Raw genomic sequence first — 21,185 nt, 5'->3', positions numbered from 1 at the left:
CCGCCCCCCTCGTTCTTCTTATCCTCCTTTTCGTAATCCTGATCCTCGACGTATCCAAGGACGTCGCCTACACTCTTTCGCGTGTGTCTCTTCTCGTTTTCGTGTCGTGAAGCGTCGTTATACTTTTTGTGATTTTCGTGTCTTACGTATCCGCCTTCAGAGTTAGCAGCGACGTACTGTGTCGGGTTTCTGTATACGATTGCAACGTTATTCATTTGGATTAATTAGAAACTGCAGTTGGGTTGATATGCTATCCTGACGAGAAGTTTACCAGGAGTTGGGTGGGTGATGTCTACGTAAATCTGTTTTGCCTTGAGTTAATAATTACGCAACGCAAGTCGTTACGATATTGTTCGATTGCACTGTTATACGGATTTTTATAGGGAATTTTAGTTTGTATATGTATGCTCGGAAATCTGGGGGAATATTCGTTTGGGCTTGAAAAATTTTTGGAGGGAAATTATAATTCTATATATTTAAGATTTCTATATAGTTGATTAATGAATTGATCCGGAAACATCTTTCCTCTCGATTGAATTTACGTGATTAATCAATGTTTATAAGAAGTAGATTTTGTAATTTTTTCAATTTTCTGAAACGTGAAATAACTCAGTTATCACTTCGCGATAATGCTTATCCATGTTTTCGTGCGTTTCGAGAAAATTTCTTACGGGGTAGACAAAGATTTTTTGAGAAAATTCAAAATCTCTAAAGATCCGCGACAGAAGGATATTTTTGGTGGTAAGACGTGAAAATTGGTAAAACAAAAAAATGAGGTCTTTTCAGAAAATTCATATTTTCTCCCTTAATTTCACGCAGGTGCGTTCGAACTCGATAACAAAAAATACTGAACACCTTAGCCAGATTCTACTGATAATGCGTGTTTTGCGTTTCAGTCTTCTTTTTTTTTGTCGACCATTTTCATGTTTCCGGGAAAATCTGAAAAAGAAATAATAAAAAAAAAATAGAATTACCCCTAGTAACCGTGATAATATAGTTTAACGAAGATAACCTAAAAATATCTTCACAGACGTTACTACAAGATAAGATTTCAGCCATTTCCGAAAGTACAGTCCTCGTAGGGGAGCGGTCAAGTCGAAAATGGACATTTGAAATTCGAATGCGAATAGCGCTTCGTTTGTTTCTAATGAACACCCGTTGAATAATACATCCTACAGCGACGACGTAACACAATAAAGAATGAAGAAGGTCGTTTACCTCATTTAAAAAGAAAATTACACTTATTTAATTCTCGTATTTGATTCATACGAATTAAATTATTATTTTTTTTTTTTTTTACAATTCTCAACTCGTACCACAGATTTCTCATAAATCACAAAATTATCCGATACAACGAATTCCGTAAAATTATCAAAGATCTCCCAGCACGAGTTTCCCAATTTACTAGACACTTATTAGCCACGCGTGACTTGCACGAAGATTAAATGAAAATTCTTGCCATAGCATCCGGGAACAATAGGGCCCAGGACCCGCAGAAGAATAGATAAAGAAATCGACGAAGCTTGTAAAAGCGAAGTGATGAAAGAAAAAGGGTTGAAGAATCGACAAAAAAAATGGCGTACTTCGTCGCTGCGGGTATATTTTCTTGTTCGAGACGAAGAAAGATTCTTCGAATAACCTTTTGATCCAACTTGATCCATTCAGATTCCGAGGGCTCAATCCAATTCAATCGTAGCTACTGTTCTCGTCGAATAGACGGGAAGAGTAGACGAAAATCTATTAATTAATTTATTTCGTTGCTATAGAGATACAGATATCTCGAACCACCTTGTATAACCCTGCATCTCCAGCCGTTTATATTGTGAGGATTTTAATTTTTGTTTCCCCTTTGTGTCTCCCTTGTTACGTCCAAATACCGAGCGATTCTCATGTAAACATTACCGAAGTGATCGATTTATAACTTTATTGATTTTTCTCGAAATTTTCGACCAAAGGTGGGAGACAAGGTAATTTCCTTTTTTTTCCCCTTTTTTTTGGTCGCCTGTATCAATGGGTTAAATGTTGCCCGGGTGTCACACGGGAGATGGGAGCGTCGTTTTCAAGAAAGCAAAAATAAATCCTTCGTCATATCTTCCCTGTATCCACCTATAGTGATCCTTTTTAAGAATTTTATACTGTCCTTAAAATCTTCCTTCTTTCCTCTCCCGACGCTCCCCTCTCACTCTATCACTCTCATACACACACACACTCTCTCTCTCTATCTCTCTCTCTCTCTCTCTAATTCTCATGTTTCTTTTTCTAATCCCTGAATGTTCAGTGTCGACTGTTCGAAAATTTATATCTAATTGTTGTGTACCGTACCTTTATCCTGGAGCTTCCATATTCGTGTCCTCGAACGGTACTGTCGTTCCTTTCGAACTCAACTTTAACCTCGAGATCGAAAAAATGATACTGCGTATCCTAAAGTCTCCCTGGGTCTGTTACAATTTTTATGTACGAGAGCGAACTTATCGAGTTAATCCGACAGGAAGAAATTGAATTTTTCATGTCTTTTCGAAGGGTGGCTGATCTCGGTGGAATATCTGTGGGGAATATAAGATTGGCCAGGGTTCGATATTCGTGTGAAACGAAATATAAAATGTTGGAAAAAGAACTTTTATTAAAAATTTTGTGCGTTTCACAAGATCTTGTTCCGTTAATTTATCCCTTACGGACAGTCGATAATTGTTGCTCTCGGTGCGAGTGTCTTCCACTTTGTCGTCGTGCCTATGAAGAATAACCTCCAAATATGAAAGGAGCACAACTAACCGGCAGATAATGCTATTCTTTGTTTGTTCTCTGTGGCGCCCGTTGTTATATCTACCTGAACACCTGAAACCACTCACTGAACCTCTAAAAAAAAAAAATCAAAAAAATCTCAAAACTCTACCTACAGGTCTTGAAGGTACTAATTAAATGCCTCCTTACCAAAGTTAATTAAGCTTGCTCGAACGTCGCATGCATTTTCACAGTTTTCACATTTCTCTATCTATTTACTATTTCTTATCCTAGTTAGCTCTTCTTCTCTTCTCTCTCTCTCTTTTTTTTCACCAACTTCGTGTTACTCTCGTTTCACTCCTTTTCTCACGGATGCTGGATATTTTTGTAAGACTATCTAATTAACCTTCGTTAAGAGATGAAACTCGTAATCTGCTTTATTGTTTTTTTTTGTTTTCAATGAAATTTCATTTTGAAACTCAAATTATTATTATTCCTGCCCACGTCGGATGTTTGGACTTTTATTTAAGAAAAACGTCTTTTGCTCTGTTTCATACAATAATTTCATAATATTCACCAATCTAAAGTGTAGTGCTTTGAAAATTCGCTTTCAAGCTGCAATTAGTTAATTTGAAATTCCCGCTCGTTTATTTTTTTTTTTGTTTGACTACGCATTCACAGCCAACAACTTTTCTTTTAAATTACATTTCTACCTATCGTTTAATTCACAACTCTCTTACGATTCGTTTACCCATAAAAGCATTTATTTTCATTATATTTTACACTTCACGATTCGAGTTCAAAATTTTTGCACTATTTAATTTTCCCATTTCACGACCCTTTCTTTTCTTGCTTTAAATCGGAAGTTTATCGTATGGCTCTGAGCCATTGTTCTATAATGACGTACAAGTCGGAGTACTTTAAAAAAAATATATATTTTTGATATATTTTCTCTTTCTCGTTATAAACGATAAAATCCACTGTCATTCTTTATCCCATATTTCTTTTGCTTAACTCCCAATTGTTTGCCTGCCCGGAGGCAGCCACAAAAGAAAATTTATATCTCCCTTGACTTTTTCTTTTGTCCTTTCTCTTTCTCTCGCAGTCGTACTGTCTCTTTTTCTCTCTCTGTCTCTTTTATTATCCCACCTTATACATACACGCGCTCATTCGAACAAGATGCGTTTCCTCGAAATGACAAAAAAAAATATTTCAAAATTTCACAATATTCGCGATCAAAAATTTTTATTAAAATTTTCAAAATTTTCGAGGATTCGCATATAATAAAAAAAATTAATCCCGCTGCACGAAAATTGTAGTTTCATAAAAAAAAGAAAAATCCAATGCATTTTTCTCCCAGAGTGCAACAGCCATCGCTGCATAAATTCTTGTACTCTGTCTATATGCATTGGATTCCTAGTACACAATTTCATTTCGTAGAAACACGTATAGATGTCAGTAGATGATTGTTGGATAATCGTAGTCCTAAGTTAAAATCAATAATCTATAAGTATGGCATTTGACGAAGCATCTTGAATATTATTTATGGTGGATGCAATTGCACGTGCGTAGTAATAGAAAAAAAAAAAATGTCAGAAATACACAAAATTACGTATTCCTGCGTTTTCTCAAAATTTGCTTTTTCTTCGTACAAGAAAAATTATTTGCTAAACACCCTTATCTGTCTTATCTAATACAACTCATCTGCTCACTGTTTTTTTTTTAAAAAAGAAAGCACAAGGTTTTTCAAAAAAAAAAAATTTATATTCAAAGGATTACATACTCGGGTGTATGTTAAATCCCAACCAGCCAACCGATTGGGGTGAAGGTGTCTTGTTGCGCAAGTATCGGATTCAACCTGAACGAGCGCAGAATCTTAATTAAAATCTTTACCGCAAATCCCAGCGACCATGCAAGACACCATAGGCTAATTGGATTAGATTTTCCATATAGCCTTTTCCCATTCTCTATCTGTCTCTCTCTTTCTCTCTGACTCTCCCGCAGTTTTTCATTTCGTTACGCCATTTTTGTTTTTGTAACACAACATGTTACAATGTTGCACCTTTCAATTTATTTGTCCGATCTCCATTTTAATTTTCATAATTAAAATTATCACTCACACATACTTCATTGTTATATTAAAATCACTCATTTTCTACGTAATTTATCGCGTTATTATGAAATAGCTGTAATTACCACAGAAAGATTATTCAGATAAGAGATACACGTAATATCATCTTTTGCTTATAAAATTTCACCATCGCTTCTCTCACGTATCGAATTTCACTGTAACTCGTCATGGACGCATTGCTAGAGAAAATTCTTCGTAGTTCTCCGGCAATCATGGAGCGAGTGTATCGATGATCGTATTTACGTTTGATAAGAATTTAAAATTGCAACCCAATATTCTGATTATCGCCGTACTGAAACGCTCGCTCGCATGCCTTTCTTTACACGTTACAAGCATTGGTACAAAAGTTAATATATGCCTATAGAGCGATCAGCCAGGCCTTATTTAGTTGATGCATATATTTGCTATAGCACTTGTATATAATTCTAGAAATTTCAGCTGGCACAGACAGCACTGTAAATACAAAAATGTTGTTACTCATAGCTTTTGTATTATGTGAATATTCGAAATTCTCACAAATTTTCTTTTTTAGTAGCAACTTCAACTGTCGCCAGTTGACGTATTAGTCGAGATACACTACTTCTACTTTGTTTTCCTACACTTAATCTCTACTCCCTTTGTTACTCTCATAGACTTCCCTCTCCTGCTGTTCTTCTCTTACAATTTCTCCTATCTTCAACTCAGTACGTAACAAATGCTTATTAAATTTTATAATTCTCTACAGACAATGGCAGCCACCAAGAGGAACGCTGGGTTGACGTCCGCTGTGCCGCGAGCTACTTTGAACGACGAGGAACTGGTAAGAGACCCTTGCATTAATTATACATTATAAATTTCAAATTTTTTTTTTTTTTTTTCCGAAAAGTGCCAATATTTTCGATAAACTTTTTAAGGGATCCAAGAAAAATGCGAAATACGATTATTATTTTAATTTTTTTCTCAAGCTTTGCGATCGCTGATACAAAAAAGCAACCAATTTCACGGGTATACTTATTGAAAATTACCTATCGGTGGTAGGTCAATTCTTGTCGAGTTCTGTTCAAAAAATTAATTATCTCGAATTTTGACTTTTCTAAAATTATCTTTTAATTCAACAATAATCGCACGACCCTCTCGAACGATATTTCAAATAATCATCACTGTACCCTTTTCAACGTGATTGTTTAATCGTCAGGGCCGTTTGTGCACGCGTGATGAAGGATAAAATGCAAATGACAAGGACACGCGACAGTTCGGCGTTAACCCAGGAATATATTCATATAGATATTCAGCCCAGTATCGAAAAGATAAAGCATCGCCTACGAGGGCAGCCGAGCAAATTCGCGTTAACGATTACAGCCATTAGCCCAGAGCCACACGGAGGCTGATAAACGATAAGATTAACTAAAAATGCCGGACATACAAAGAAAACAGGATTAATAAAAAAAATCATAAAACAATTGCACAATAAAATAACTAGTGATAACGAGATCGTATACTCGCGTAATATAAAATACGATAATAAAGTCTGTGCACCAGTGTTTTGCAATTTTGGGAGAAATTTTTTTTTTGCTCCAACGAAAACAAAAATTCATACAACTTACTAACGCTCGATCCGGCATCCACGGTTTAACGACGCGGCCTTAAAAACGAGCCCTGATCCTACGAGTCGCCCATTGCGCACTGGCATAATCTCGTCAGAGTCATTTCCATTTCGTTTTACGTTTACGCCACCACTTGGCTGTCTTTGTGCTTATTTCTCCTCCCGGTCTCATTTACCTTTTGACCCTCTGGATCCTTCATTCCGCGACAGACCAGAGCAAATGAGTCTCCGTCTATAACAACTTCTGAAAATCCCAGCACAAGAATAATCCTTCGTCGTTGATCGCATTGATACTTTGCGAAGAGAATTGAAAAAAGAAAATAAAAAAAATTATCGTGTTATCAATAATTTCGATAAGGGATGCTGCAGTTATTAATTAAATAAATAAAATGACGATTCGTATAATTGAATAGGATTTTATTGTTAACGATAAAAAAAAATTGCCTATATCGGTTAAAGGAACGTCGAAATCGGATACTCGGGGACGGAGAGAATCGATAAAAAATATATATAACCAAGGGATGTAACGAGAATCGGATCAAAGATAAAAATGCAGGGTAGTATAACTGTCGCTCGAGGGTTTTACATGTAAATGCGAGAAGTCACGTATAACGATAAATCCAATGCTGTTTTTCTACGACAACTGTGGTCGCGTAGGGTTTCCGAATCACTTAATCCTTAAGTCCAGTTCATAGTCACGCGACGAAACATCGCCTAATAGTCGGCCTTGTACTACATGGGGTTAATTTAACTTGGTACTTTTTTTTCATACGAACCGTGCTGCATTTTATCCTCATTTCCACGCTGTCTATTTTCTTTCACGTAAGTGTGCCACCCTCTCTGCAAGCAAACAAACAAACAAACAAACAAGCAACCAATCAAGCAAGCAAGGAGTAGCAACTTAGAAAATCATCTCCTAGTCACTATAGGATCAATTAGGCAAGAAGTAGTCGAAACCACCGCATTTTAACTATTCGTGTATATACATATGCTATATATATACGTGTATATGTATAGTACAATACAATTAAGAATTAGGAAAGATCCAAAATTACTGATAAGGCTCTCACCAGGATTTCATGAGGTCGCGATACAAGTCTGACGTGTCCGGAGAGTTTTTAATCCGATAAGGACATCACCGAGACACGCTGGAAATTGAGATGAAATCTGAATCCTGGTACATTTAGCTGGTCCATGCTACCTTGGCACTCGCGTAGACTTTTTTTTTTTTTTTTTTTTTTGTAAAAATTAAGGAATCATATTGTGTCTGGGACTTACGTGAATTCTGATAAGGATGCTGCGCTCCTGAGCTTCGATTCCATCTCGTATGCTAGCAAGGTCCTTCGCTTTAGTCAAAAGCACAAATAGTGTATATATACGGATACCCGTGGAGAATTTTTTAGAGAAAATATTGAGAATATGGGGGAAAAAAGGGAAAATTTTTAATCGGTTTTTTTTTTTTAGTGCTTTCTAGTCCAATCTCACATGCTTTTTTATAACGACCCTAGCTTTTAGGTAAGATTCGGGAGAGATTCTTATCTTATCTTACCTTGCATATGTGTATATTGTGTATTGATAACTCGAGATAAAAATTAAATCTCTCTCGAATCCTTTGATTCATTTATATTTTTTTTATATGAATATTTATCTTATCCTATATCTCTTTTTTATCACCTGTGCATATTAAGATTTGCAGGCACGCAGTTTCCTGAATTTAGCGAATCTTTTATATATATATATATGTATATGAACCCTCACACACAAACAGGCAATACGAATCTTGCCTTATTAAAAATAATACAGGAGATAATAAATAATAATAAAGATAAGAAATCTTCGGCCCTCTTACCAGCGTTATCATTACAAAAAATGTAATAGTAATTATGCGAATAAAAATCCGCTATAATTATCTTCGTAGATAATGAAACAGTTCAAATAATCATCAAGCATCGTTACTCTATACACTGTTCGAATGATCGACTTGAACAATTCAAGATAAGTACATTAGTATCGGTATATTTCAAAAATAGAAAGAAAAAAAAAACTTTAATTCACCAGACATATTTTGAGTGACATAATCGCTATTTAGTGTTGATCGTCGAATAATAATATAAGAAATGTACTAAGGTTCGTACAAACAAATTCTAAATTTTTTTAAAAATATAAACAACAATTCATTTTGTCAAATTTAGTCGCTCCATAGTAATTTTAACTGGTTCAACAATTTTTTATATATATATGTGAAAATGTTGAAGAAAAGATATGACCCCTGACCATACAAATAAAGCAAAAATATTTTTCCAAGTTCCTTCATAAAATGCAGCATTCCGCAAAACAAAACCGTTAAATTCCACGAATCCCATAAAAATCTGGATTTTTATACAAACATTGTTATACAAACTCACATATATAAAATCGCATACACCGTCATGAGCATACACAGCAATATTGGCACACAAAGAATTCGCGTGTACGATGTTGATACCATATCAGGAAGGATCCCCAGGGAAATATTCCACCTTAGAGAAAGTACAGCATGTGTGCACAAAACGCCTGTCCACACGTGTACCTCACACATCGGTTGGTAGACCAGTAATAAATTGCAACTCCAAATATATTCCAGTCGATTGGAAGTCCTAAAATAGTTATATACCATACTTGTTCCCCAAGGTAAAGATAAAATCAATTGGACCGTAGAAAGTGAAGATATTCACAATAGAGATGCACCAGAAATGCACTGGATCACTTGAGTTTGTCCGTATCTAAAACTGCACTCGATATGTATATAGGTATGTACCTTGCATATGCTCATAATGTATATATAAAATAGCATACATATATATATATATATATATTTCTCAGTCAAGCGGCACACATCTACTACGACTATATACGTCAATAACCGGTAGAGGGCCGGAGAGTGTAGTGAAAAAAAATGTCTGATGAAAATGGCTTCTGTTGATATTTAAAAAAAAAAATGCATTCTCATACGTTGCATCGCGCTGCTCGCAGAAGATGCACGTCTACAAGAAGACACTCCAGGCGATGATCTATCCCATTTCCTCGACCACGCCGCACAATTTCGTCACCTGGACTGCCACTTCGCCGACTTACTGCTACGAGTGCGAGGGGCTGCTCTGGGGTATAGCCCGGCAGGGAGTTCGGTGCATGGAGTGTGGCGTCAAGTGTCATGAAAAGTGCAAGGACCTTCTCAACGCGGACTGTTTGCAACGTAAGTGCACTAGAGGCTTTTAAATATTTTATGCTTTTGAGATATGGCTGGTCGATGGAGGATCGATAGGGGGTTGTGTTGTGATAGGTCCATTACGCACTATATGATGCTGGGATATTGGTACGTTGGAAGATCCCTATCTTCTACCAGTCTCCAGGAGAATGGGTCAATATGGCATCGACAAATATTGTATCTCCGTAGGAAAAACGACGAGATAGGCTACACAAAGAATTGAAACTATTTTCAGTATTTATTTTGACTTTATCGCTGTTTCTTGTTTATATTCACTTTAATACATATGTGGATATACGTATTTACGGTGCGCATATGGTTCGGATTGTGCTCCGCATTGTTTGTAGGAATATTTGTATTTTAAAAGCACTTATTTAAAACGCACTCCGGTTCCCGTTGTTTTTTCCACGTTACTTTGCCGCTGAATCGTACTGTAGTCATTTTTTTCGAGTCTTTTTCCTGAATATTCACGATTCACGAATTGCTACGCTTATACGTATATAGAAAGCTTGTTCGTGTTCCGTTAAAGCTGTGACTTTTCAATGAAACTACGTTACGGGATAACTACGACTGGGGAATACAATCATTTTGAAAATTGATAACCTTTTCAAAAAAAGTCTTGTCTATCAGAGTATCGTGGAGTATTGTGTTATTGGAGGATATTGAAATTGTTTATGCAGCCGTATACATATATAGTATATCTGATAAAAATTTCAGTGAAAAACATATACAACTCGTACACTAGGGAAATTCCTTTATTATAAGCCAGCAGCTTGGAGGTATAAGTCATAATACTGATAGAAGTGAACTTCGACCTTTTACAGTTTGGTAGAATTAAATTAAAAAAAAAAAAAAGTAAAAAGTGCTGAGATCAGTTAATTGAAGTTGCTCGATACTTTCTTCCGTTGGTTAAAATTAAATGAAAAGATTCTTCTAGAACGTTCGAGAGCACCTAAAATGGCACCTGAAATGGCACCTATAATGGCAATCTAGAGAATACAGTGAATCGTCCAACGCATCTACGTACAATATGAAGTAGACATAGAGATAGGGAAAATGGTTGGCCAAAAGAAAAAAAAATAGCGACTGGTGGCGGCCAAGCCCTGTCTCTCTATCAGTAGCCGTAATACGAAAGTATAAAGTAGCCAATAAGAGAATTAGAAAAGGAGAGCGACTGGCCGCCACCTCATTTCCTCTTTGCCTATCTGAGCTGAGACTTTTTCCAAGGATTCGAATTAGGGATCGCGTAGTCCATACTATGATATATGTCAATGATCCAGCGTCTCGAGGCTGATCATCCAGTCTGACACCAATGACGAAACTGGTTATAGGTTAAATCGATTAATTTCCTATTTCATTAGAGAACAACGGTTCGGATAATACAAAGCAATTGTCGGTTGACGCAATTTCGAACTCCACGTTAATTTAGCTCCACGTGAAACTCGAAATACTCCAATAGTCAGCTGACTGAGAGCAGGTTGCTCCGACCACTTCCGGTCTTTCAAAACGAGCGATCATCGATTCGCACTTCGTAAAGGACAAGACTGGACGACGTGGATAAAATGAAATTTCCATTGTATCGATCGGAGCTCGAAATTCAATCCCACGATTGATAATCATAACAATAAGCGATAATAAGATAAAAAGATGTTATCAAATAATTAAAAATAAAGGTCAAAGCGTTTAATTAGCGCACCCCTATACGTCACCGAACGATAAGTCAAAAAAAGCAAAACGGCCTACACTCGTGCATTAGAACTACGACTACGCGCAATATCCGACCCGGTTAAAGCCTCATTTCAAGCAAGCGACTTTCGTCGTAGTCCTTATCCGGTGTTTCGCCGGAAAATTAGAACTCCTCGAATGCTACGTAAAATTCTAAATTACGAAGTACGAGACGCAAATACACTCGTACCGTTTCAACAGCCAAGAGACTTACGTAACCCGGGTTACAGTCACTCCGGGAATAAAGACGCATGGCTGAGTCGACGTCGCCAGAAATTTCACGAAGAGCGCCGTGGCGCGAAAGGAGTGCTAGAAAAATTTCTTCGCCTAATTCGAATTTTCGTCCTGGGTAAAAGTCGCAGCCATGAGAACCGAGAGATCTAGGGGAAAAAGGAGGACGTGGAAGATTTTCGTTGAGAAAGATAACGATTTCGAGAGTTTCATTGGGTTTTTAACCTCAAGATCACGGACGAGATTAGATGACGATTTTTTTACTTGAAATTACGTAATATTGCGGAATTACGCGAACTACTGTTAAAAAGCTTATAATAGGGATATTGTCCCCAAAAATTATACCGACGTCAAGGATCGTTACTGTGCTTCTAATAATTGTCCTCTCGAACCCGGATGCTCTTGGTAAGATAGTTATATGTGTGATGATACCTGATAACGAAAACTCTCTTGATTCTTTGCTGATGAAATTCTTACCGTCGACACGCTGTCTTATGCTTTCGTTTCCGTTCTCGTTCGAAGGGGCCGCTGAGAAGAGCTCGAAGCACGGAGCCGAAGATAAGGCGAACAGCATAATCACCGCCATGAAGGACAGAATGAAGCAGAGGGAACGGGAGAAACCGGAAATCTTCGAGCTCATCCGGTAAGTCGACTACTTCCTTCTCGACTTTCTTGGTTTCCGGCGTGAAACCGTAAACACGTAACTTTTATGTTCGAAAGCACCGAAGTAGAAACAAACGTCATTGCCACACAAAAGTCATCAGATATATTGCCAAAATATTTGTCAGTGGTGAAACTTGCTTTTGAACGTAATTTTTTTTTTTTTAGTTACCCATAATACCTACTCGACTTTTGATAATAATAATAATCGAGGTATACGTGGTTGTTTTTCAAATTTTTAATCAATGATTTTGATCTTTGACAATACGTATATTAATAAAATTAATTATACAGCGTATAGTCGACTCTTGGTCCAAATGTTCAATGGTTAGGCTAGTTTTTGTAAAATTCAACAAGGCTTGAAGTGAATTAAATCCATTGTAAACTTTGACCTATGACGCCGTTGAAATACTATCGAAAATGCATTCGATACGTTGCAATTTGAAAGAGTCAATATAATTTTTTCATATCGTCAATAGATTAAAGGCAGAAAATCGTCTTGGAATCGCGTCATCGATTCGCCTACGTGAAAACACGGCCAATGCCTTTGTAATTACCGCAATTTGTAACGTTAAAGGAAAAGAAAAATTAAGCCTCCAGCAAAGCTACCATTAACACAAGATAATAATTATAAAGAGGTCTCCCGTGACACCAACTGCTAGCGCTACGATAACGGATATTCTTTATAGCATTATATAGCATGATAAAGATAACTTACGAATAAAATATTTTATCGGGGGTCATCCTCTTACGTGATTGAACATTAAGGAGTCCCCTGTCTCAAATTTCATTCTTAACATCGATCAACGACTTATGTCCTAACTTGCTGGAATTGAGAGGACTAATTTTTTGCGAATCAAAAAACATTATTAAAAATCATAATAATTAATATATACAGTGTACTGCCGAGATAAGAGTCACTTTCAAAATTTCAAAGAGTCACTTTCAGATAATACCACCGGACTAAAGGAAAAGCAAACATTGCAGAGTAGGTTAATCGGGTCCGATAACACGTGATCAAATTGATATTAGCCCAAGGTGTCACGAACTAGTCGGCTCGTACTAGATAGGGGCTCCACTATGATTTCAATTAGCTTTAGGTCCAATTGGATCGAGCTCATTATAAATCTTTATCGACATAAATACCAATGACGTCACGTAAAGCCAAATTGATAAAGCCCCCAACCCCCATGAAGCATTCGCCGATGAGAATCAGGCTTAATTAATTGCTCGCATCCTTCACGAGGTTAATCGAACCCAATCGATCGGCTCGAAGTTGGTTCCGACCAATAATTTACTTTCCCTATCACTATTTTCGTACAACCCTAGCAAAGAAGCTTCACGCCCCGGCCAATTACAATCGATCAAAATCATCAACCGTTAATCCCGATCTAATCCCAAAATCAAGAATCCATAAGTCAAAAATGCGTATTATCAAAAAAAAAAAAAATGAAAAATCAACGCGTTCAAAAAGTAAGTCCGCCTTGTAAAATTGTGGCAATGACGTCATAAATATATTTTTAAAAAAATTTCCCCACAGTGAAAATGAGGCAGCTATTAATGATTATAAAAAATTAAAATATTAATCTTCATCAAAAGTATCTCACCTTCTCCGTAAAGTCCGACGTCGACGTTAGGCTAACTTTTCGGTTGAGTAAATTCCAAGTCAGTTTCCTGTAATCGACATTAATCTCCGATGCCGTGACGTCATGCAATTAGCAAGCACCTAAGTGATACGTACGCTTGATCAAAGGAACTGAACATTCTAACAGTTATTTTTTAATACAAAAAAATTAAATATACGACGATCGTCCATCCGGTCGTTTAACGTCACGGTATCGATCGTTCGATTACCGGTAATCGGGTTCAATTATTTCGGTGTCACTGAATACGGAGGAGGCGAGCGAATGAGTCACAGCACGTGCGAATTATCTGAATCGGAGCTTAGGTCCGTGTTCGGAGTAGACAAAACGGCGCACGTTGGACACATGGGTGCAGTGAAGCAATCCGTCCTGGACGGTACCAGCAAATGGTCGGCCAAGATCGCTATTACAGGTTTGTGGACACTCGCTGTGCTCTTCTGTCCTGAACCCATTAAGACGTTGTGTCGTAAAACGAGTCGCTGCCTTCGTCGTCGTTCACTGTGTCTGCGCCTATGCGTAATATGTCCTAACGCGCTGTTATGCGCCCTGACTTGTGGATTGTATATGCTAAAGCTGCTGAGTGTTGTGTACATATAAATACATATATAGGTGTACAGGGTGATTCAAGAAAATTGTACCACCTGAAGGGGTAGTTTCAAAAGCATGAAAATTTAATCGATAAGCTTAGGTCAAGTTTGTGCGATATTCTCGAATCATCCTGTATACGTATAATACACTATATTAATATATTAATCGTGTATTGCGCTGAATGTACGATAAACTTTTGTTTGGCTGTTTTTAGGGATTCGTGCAGAATCGTAATGGCGATGATTATTTTTTTTTTGTAAAAAAAAATATGTGGATATTCTAGAATTAGGTTTAATTACAGATCGATCTTTTGTGTATCCTTAGGTAATTATTAATGTGTTGATCGCTGGTTAAATATCGTTATCTGCTTGCGGTGACGAATTTAGAGAAATTTTAGATAAATTTAATTGAAATAGTTTTTTTTTTTTTTAATTGAAAAGGGAAATACCGATTTTGATATGAATAATTGAGTATATTCATATTTCGAAATTTCGATTTTTCATGATTTATATATGAGTTTTTGTGTATTTTTTCATTTGGTCACGATTTTTATATTTTAACGTAGCTCTTGTTTTTTTAAGGATTTAGCACAAGGGATGAAAATCGAAAGAGATCCATAAAGCTTACATAATTTGTCGCGAGTCTTAAGGAATTCGTCGAGAGGTCGAGGATCGTGAATCATTTGACCCCGAAGATCTGAGAGTCTTTGGGTTTAAAGTCAGCAGCATGCTGGTTCCGTCTGATTCGCCCGAAATAATTCTTCGATTAAGCAGCCAGTCAAGTGGGGCAGTCAAGCTTAACTACACGGGGTAATTTCGTGGCGGAGTAAGGGCTAGCAGGGTCGAGGATAGAGGGAGGGATGAAAATAATCATAAGGGTGCACGCCGTGAGATCGTTCAGTTTTAAGGGTGGATTCAATTGGAATAATCGTACGGAAAGGGTGAGCTTTACAACCAGCGATTATAGTCTAAGGGAAGGGAGTGGGTGGATGTTCCGAGTGACTAGAAGGGTGTGGAGAACAGCCCAGAGGGGGTAAGCGCCCTCCGTAGGCTATCGCGTATCCTACCCGACAGGAGTTCAATCGAGAGTCCATTAAGGTCACACGGCAACTTGTTGTGGCTTACGCCCTCCACGCCGCCATTGTTCAAATACAAACCCGGTCTTCTTGGCCATCAGCCACCTCGACGTGAACCACCTGTAATGCATAGTCCGACGTCCTCAAATTGGTCACTGGACAAGACTTGAGAATTTTTGAGGAAGAAATAATCTTTATGCCGCATCCGCAAACGGCCGTCGCTCATCGTGGCGAGTTAAAGGATATAAGAGAACGAGCCGAAGGTCCCGAGCGTTGTGAAATCCTGACCATTCGAATTTTTGGAGAATCGACAGGCACTTCGCAGTCCATGACTCCGTGATCGGACGAAGGTTGAGCACAGGATGGGTACCTGTAAAAGTAATCGTAGGTGGAGCCAATCGTGATATATTTTTTAAATCGCATCGACGCCATTGTTGTATCGAGATATTCGTTGTACTCTACTTTTTATATTTTTTTGAAGGATTTTTAGCATCATTTTTATTTCACTCAAATCTGCCTTCTTTCGGCCGTTTGCAACCTACACCTGTAGCTCGTGACTGAGTGAAGACGTACGTGACCTTCCGAAGTATGTAGCATTCATAAGTTGTACGTTGGGAATTCCGATTTCGCAAATGGGAATACAAAGAAAAAGTGTAATGTATCCATTTCGTACGATACCCTTTATATCCACGATTCGGTTGATTTTCATGAGATTCTTTCTCGAACGTGAACTAGCTTTAGATGTACATTGCGTGGTAGATCCTGGAAAGAAATCTATACGTTAGGTAAGTTCAGACGATAAATTCTAGATGGCAAAGTGCGAGATGGCTCCTGCGACGGTAGTATTGACAAGGAGTATAATTAATGCTTGTAAGAAAGTTCGAGGCAAACGTGGCACTAGTCGAATGTTCGTTGAAGCAATTAATTTTCCTATCCGACGAATTTCAGTTTGAACGGCTAATTTCTACCGGGTAATATTCCCTTCGTTCTTCGGGAGAAAGAAAACAAGGAATTACAATTAAGACAATTAATATTCGCAGCATTTTCTTATTCTACCCTAACCTCAAAGCGACGCCTCCACCTCTCGACGATTATTCTCTAGGACGGAACACGAAGTCAAGTTGGCGAGGAGCCACGGGGCCTGTGCAACAAGTTTTCTTACGCCGTCCAAACCAGTAAACGGTACCGACGTTAATTCGGTTTCTGCGCCTAACAGGTGGCCATTCATTAATAGAATCGTCCAATTCGTGGGCGAAGGAAGATCGATAACGTCTTAATGACGACACTGTTCCACCCTCGATCGGATAATCTTTAGGACGCCGACAGGCGATAATGGAAGCGAATATCACTGAGAAAGGTGAAACAGAGAATCAAAGAGCGGCTTAAAAAAATTCGTAGGTAACTAACGATCTAGGTGTGTGCTGATTGGCTGAATCATCCGGACGTTCGTCAACACATCGAGCAGCGATTCGATCGTCTATCGAAAGAGGTAGTAAGTAGCGTGGATAATTCCCGATGACAAAGTCATTGTTCTTTTCAGCACAACGTTTTCAGTCGACCCGGATACACACATAGACAGCCTCGAACAGGCAGAAAAGATCGTCCTTGAGGGTACCAGCAAGTGGTCCTGCAAGATCGCCATTACAGGTGACCTATTCCTGATTTTTAGATCTTTCGAAAGCCCCTTCACACTTTCAGTACACTCTCTAGTTTCAAAATCGATCTTTCGAGTGGTTCACTGAGCCTCATCGCGTTCACACTCTCTCATCATTCATTGGATTATCGTTCGACTCGATCGACTGATTAAATTCCGATAACAACACCCCGGCACAGAGAAACACGGATACTGGATCCATCTCACATTGAACACAGCCTCCCATATCACTGATCTGGAATATCATTGTCATATCGACCACTTTAATCGATAGACACTAATAATTCTTCGTTATACGTGCATTATACTGTGTATAGATATATCAAACTCACCATCTGCTCCGTCAATATGCACTCGAGACTTTGCAGTATAAATTTCAACCATATTCAGAGAACAATGCACATATCCGTCACGGTGTATTATTAACCTCGGGCATAACTTTAAACAGCAGCAACTAAATAATTCTCTACTGCCAGACATAACCGTATCTATTTATTCTTGGATTTATCTTTTAGTCACGTACTATGAATAAGTAGATATTCCCATACCAGTCGGTCCTGGCTCTTACTGAAGTAGAGCTGTGCATTAGGCCAAGTTAGGTGGAACGTACGTGCACGACTTTTAAACGAGCATGGCTGGAGTACTCACTCGAGTTTATATGTCGCCGACACAGTGGTTCGCCATTCACAGCGGACCATAGAATGGCGGCATCGATTTTAACATTCTACGACCGAGTAGTTTACATGGAAGTGCTTCTGAAATATACCGTAAGAGGCGCTAATAACGTCGGGCACAGTCGGAGCGATGCTAAATGGCAACGAGCTTTCGTAAACGGTCATAGCGCGGCTACGGCTCTCTTGGCTTTTCTCTATGTGAATGCGTCTATGGATCGATAGTTCAACGAACAGCCAAGTGCGGCGCCACTCACTGCCAGCTTCGCAACTTTCCTACCACCCGTCAACCATCAGTCCGTTTCTATGCTTCGTTTACCTTCCTTGGGTTATTCTCATACGTACTGGCACATGTCCCCCATTGGGGATGCAGCCATAAGAAAAGGAAGGAAGGATTCTCATACGTATTCATGTCTACCTTTTACCACCCTCGTGTCACTCCATTCGTTCCTTCGGCTAACAATAAGCCTATTATGATGTTTTCACCCCGATTACTACGGAACGTTACGTTCGCTGCCGTACCATGTCCATATCGGCTTTCACGACTGAAATTGAAGCGGTTATAATATAATCGCTTCGTAATCGTCATGCCGATAATACGCATGGCTTTTGATAATAAACTCCATTGGGATGATTTCAATTGTCAGTACCGCGGAAAGTGGAAATTTAACCAGTAAGTCATTTGAACTTTTGTGCCGGTCATTTTATTTTCTCGTTACTTTGCTGGATTTTTTGTTTTGCACGAGGACGAAAGGCAGGTTAGTTGCTTCTTTTTTTTTTTTTTGTAAGTTGGTTTGACAAAATCTTATATCAGCAGTGGGTTGCGCAAGATCAACATTCACGATTAGGTCTTTATATTCTGGCTACTATGGTCGGGATATTGCATTGTACGCCGCTAGGATACAAAAACATTGTTTATGCTATTAACTGTCTTTTATGGGCACTGTGGATGTAATTGTCTAGACTCTTTCTAGTTTCTAATACTCCAGTCCCACGGTGCTACTTTCGTCGGTTTAATTACTACGTTTTACCCTTAAGGACTCTTATGTTATGCAGAAAACGTGAACCATTTTCAGAATGTAATCCGGCGGGTCTGGTCGACTTTTGCGAGTTTTTAATTGATGTGGTAGAAATATTTCGAGTAGTTAATTGAGAATTTATGAAGTACATAGGAGACAGGGAGCGTGAAGAATGGAATTCAAGGTTTCTTGCACAAGGAACGTTCTCATCTTATAAATCCATGGGATTTTAGCTCAGTGAGGTCAGCTTCAACGTTGCGTGCATTTACGTACCTAGAAGAAAATTTTAGAAACTAGTTATCGCGTGAGGTTTACGGCTCCGTGCAGTTCGACCTGCGTTTTGTTACATGGTGAATATAAGTAGAGGGAAATGGATGAAGGTAACGTGAGAAATAATTAAATTACTTGGAAAATTAAATTTCTTTAGCTAACAAGGATTCAGGTTAACATTTAATTTGTAGGATTAAATGAGATCTGCGACTCTTTGAGTTAGGGGTTTGAACCGATGCGTCCATACGCATAAAAAAAATGATAGAATATGGTCTTGAGTCTATTCAAATCTTATGGATTCTTGAGATTAGAATTAAATCGTATTTAAGTAACTTTGGTCGAAATTTGCAAACTGGTGAAGTTTGCGCTCGCGGCTTAAGCCCCGAATTATCGAGGGTAGAACCTGCGAGACTATAACGGCAAAGTCAAACAAGAGAATCCACGTCGACTGGATTTACCGTAGTGCGGGAAATAAAATTTGCAGAGCCACAGTTCTTGCGAAATTGCAATTTCCGAAGACGGCAAAAAAGGTAAAGAAGAAAAGAGAGCACGTGCGAGTCCCTCACAGAACTATCTCCAAAAAAAATGCCTTATTTTTACAAAGTTACTACCTGCTAAATCTATCGGCTACGCAGGTCTTCAGGCAGCAACAACTGTTCAATAAAGTGTAGGATTTTAACCAACTGTGAAAGATGAAATTCAAATTTTTCAAAAAACAACCGCCTAATACGCTCAATCACGTAACGGCGTTAATCCATATTTTCCATAATAAAAATAAGCAGAAAAAAATGTTTCGAAGACATTTGTCAATTTAACAAATTAACAAAACAACATCGATCATCCAAATCCCACCTAAAGAATCGATTCACTGCAACATCGGACCACAAAAAAACATACAAAAAGGAAACAAGAACAAACAAAAAGGAATGTAAAAATACATTAGCCACGCAAACAAGGTCGATAAACGGACATAAATCGAGCGACGCCCTCGAGAAACAGTGTTAACCAAGAATCACTATTTAAAACAACCCACAGTTTGGCCAACCTTGCCTGAAATTGGTCGTCCCTCATAATTCTCGTCCGCTCGAAGAGAAAACCTCCTTGGACAGCCCTAGCCAAAAGTCCACCACTCCTAATCCTTAGTCCGCCGGAATGACGACACTTGGCGTCACCTCATTTCTCGTGTAGCCGGGAGCAAAAATGATCCTCCAAAACACCATTGTAAATCAATGTCATTGCACTATAAACAAGAAGCCCGCTAGAGCTCGCTAGTGTACACATAAACCAATCCATGGACATTCCTATGAGAACGTGCAAAGAAAAATGTTATATTCCAACTTTCAAACTATCCACGGTCATAAAGTTAAAGGTAACCCCAAACGAAGAATGTAGCGAGACCTTCAATATACGAACCAAGTAAAATATTTGAATCGTGCAGATTCAGGTTACCCAGGTAAAAAGGGTTATAATAAAGGGAGTAGATAGGATTGCACCGGCACAGTAACAGTTGGCGCCACTACCGCTTCCGCCCCAGTAATCAAATCTCTTGATTCACTGAACGCAAATTAAAATAGCTCTGCCGGAAGAGTCAGCTGCAGTAATCCCGGCTTTTCACGGAAAAGCCCGACGCGACTCGTATCTTTGTTGCTTTCGAGCGTTACCCTACCGGAGTAGCATAGTTTTCGTTACAACGGTAATGGCTGCCGTGAAGTCATCCCAGCCACGCCTAACCAGCAAATCTATGAAACGTTAAAATAAATATTTTCTATTCCGTTGATCAGCAGAGATTTTCGTTACTATAAGGGATATCGACCTGCATTACCAACTAAAATATTTTGTCTGACCGACCGTAGCCGCATCTATTAATTCACTCGAGAACAAAGGGAGCCATTCATGACGCTAGAATAATGCACGTGCATTAAACTACGCAGTACAGGCAGCACAGATAATTCCGAGTTCAGATAAAATTAAAGA

At 38.4% G+C, this 21,185-nt stretch overlaps 2 protein-coding genes across 13 annotated transcripts in view; one reads left to right on the top strand and one right to left on the bottom strand.

Moving 5' to 3' along the window:
• Positions 1-21,185, top strand: part of LOC107272004 (protein unc-13 homolog C) — a 49,288-nt gene that overhangs the window by 17,598 nt on the left and 10,505 nt on the right. For 3 of the 11 annotated variants that reach the window (XM_025089277.1, XM_025089278.1, XM_025089271.1), the window contains 5 exons: positions 1,956-1,967; positions 5,574-5,648; positions 9,444-9,663; positions 12,154-12,274; positions 17,138-17,244. In XM_025089277.1, coding sequence (XP_024945045.1) covers positions 1,956-1,967; positions 5,574-5,648; positions 9,444-9,663; positions 12,154-12,274; positions 17,138-17,244 — 535 coding nt within the window. Of the gene's footprint in view, positions 1-1,955; positions 1,968-2,896; positions 2,906-5,573; positions 5,649-9,443; positions 9,664-12,153; positions 12,275-14,239; positions 14,347-17,137; positions 17,245-21,185 lie in introns of all 11 variants that reach the window. The other 8 variants (XM_025089280.1, XM_025089276.1, XM_025089275.1 and 5 more) reach the window with 7 other exon arrangements.
• Positions 14,954-18,905, bottom strand: LOC112494994. Of its 2 annotated transcripts, XM_025089284.1 has the most exons (4): positions 17,584-18,905; positions 16,276-16,359; positions 15,886-15,967; positions 14,954-15,717 (listed from the first exon to the last, which is right to left on the bottom strand). In XM_025089284.1, exons 1-4 carry the CDS (start codon positions 17,729-17,731, stop codon positions 15,621-15,623), a joined length of 411 nt encoding a protein of 136 aa, XP_024945052.1. In that variant the 5' UTR covers positions 17,732-18,905; the 3' UTR covers positions 14,954-15,620. The 2 variants fall into 2 exon arrangements, 1 of the variants encoding a protein (XP_024945052.1); XR_003061091.1 differs by having other exon boundaries at positions 14,954-15,967; positions 16,060-16,359.

This window comes from Cephus cinctus, unplaced genomic scaffold (assembly GCF_000341935.2).
Source record: "Cephus cinctus unplaced genomic scaffold, Ccin1 Ccin1_scaffold1086, whole genome shotgun sequence".
Lineage (NCBI taxonomy): Eukaryota > Metazoa > Arthropoda > Insecta > Hymenoptera > Cephidae > Cephus > Cephus cinctus.
This window is presented reverse-complemented; position numbering and strand designations above follow the sequence as displayed.

Coding starts and splice junctions, on each gene's coding strand:
- LOC112494994 (XM_025089284.1), bottom strand. CDS start 17,731: ATGTCTGGCAGTAGAGAATTATTTAGTTGCTGCTGTTTAAAGTTATGC. Junction 16,360..17,583: donor GCATATTGACGGAGCAGATG/GTGAGTTTGATA, acceptor ATTTCTTTCCAG/GATCTACCACGCAATGTACA. Junction 15,968..16,275: donor CCGAATCGTGGATATAAAGG/GTATCGTACGAA, acceptor TTACTTTTACAG/GTACCCATCCTGTGCTCAAC.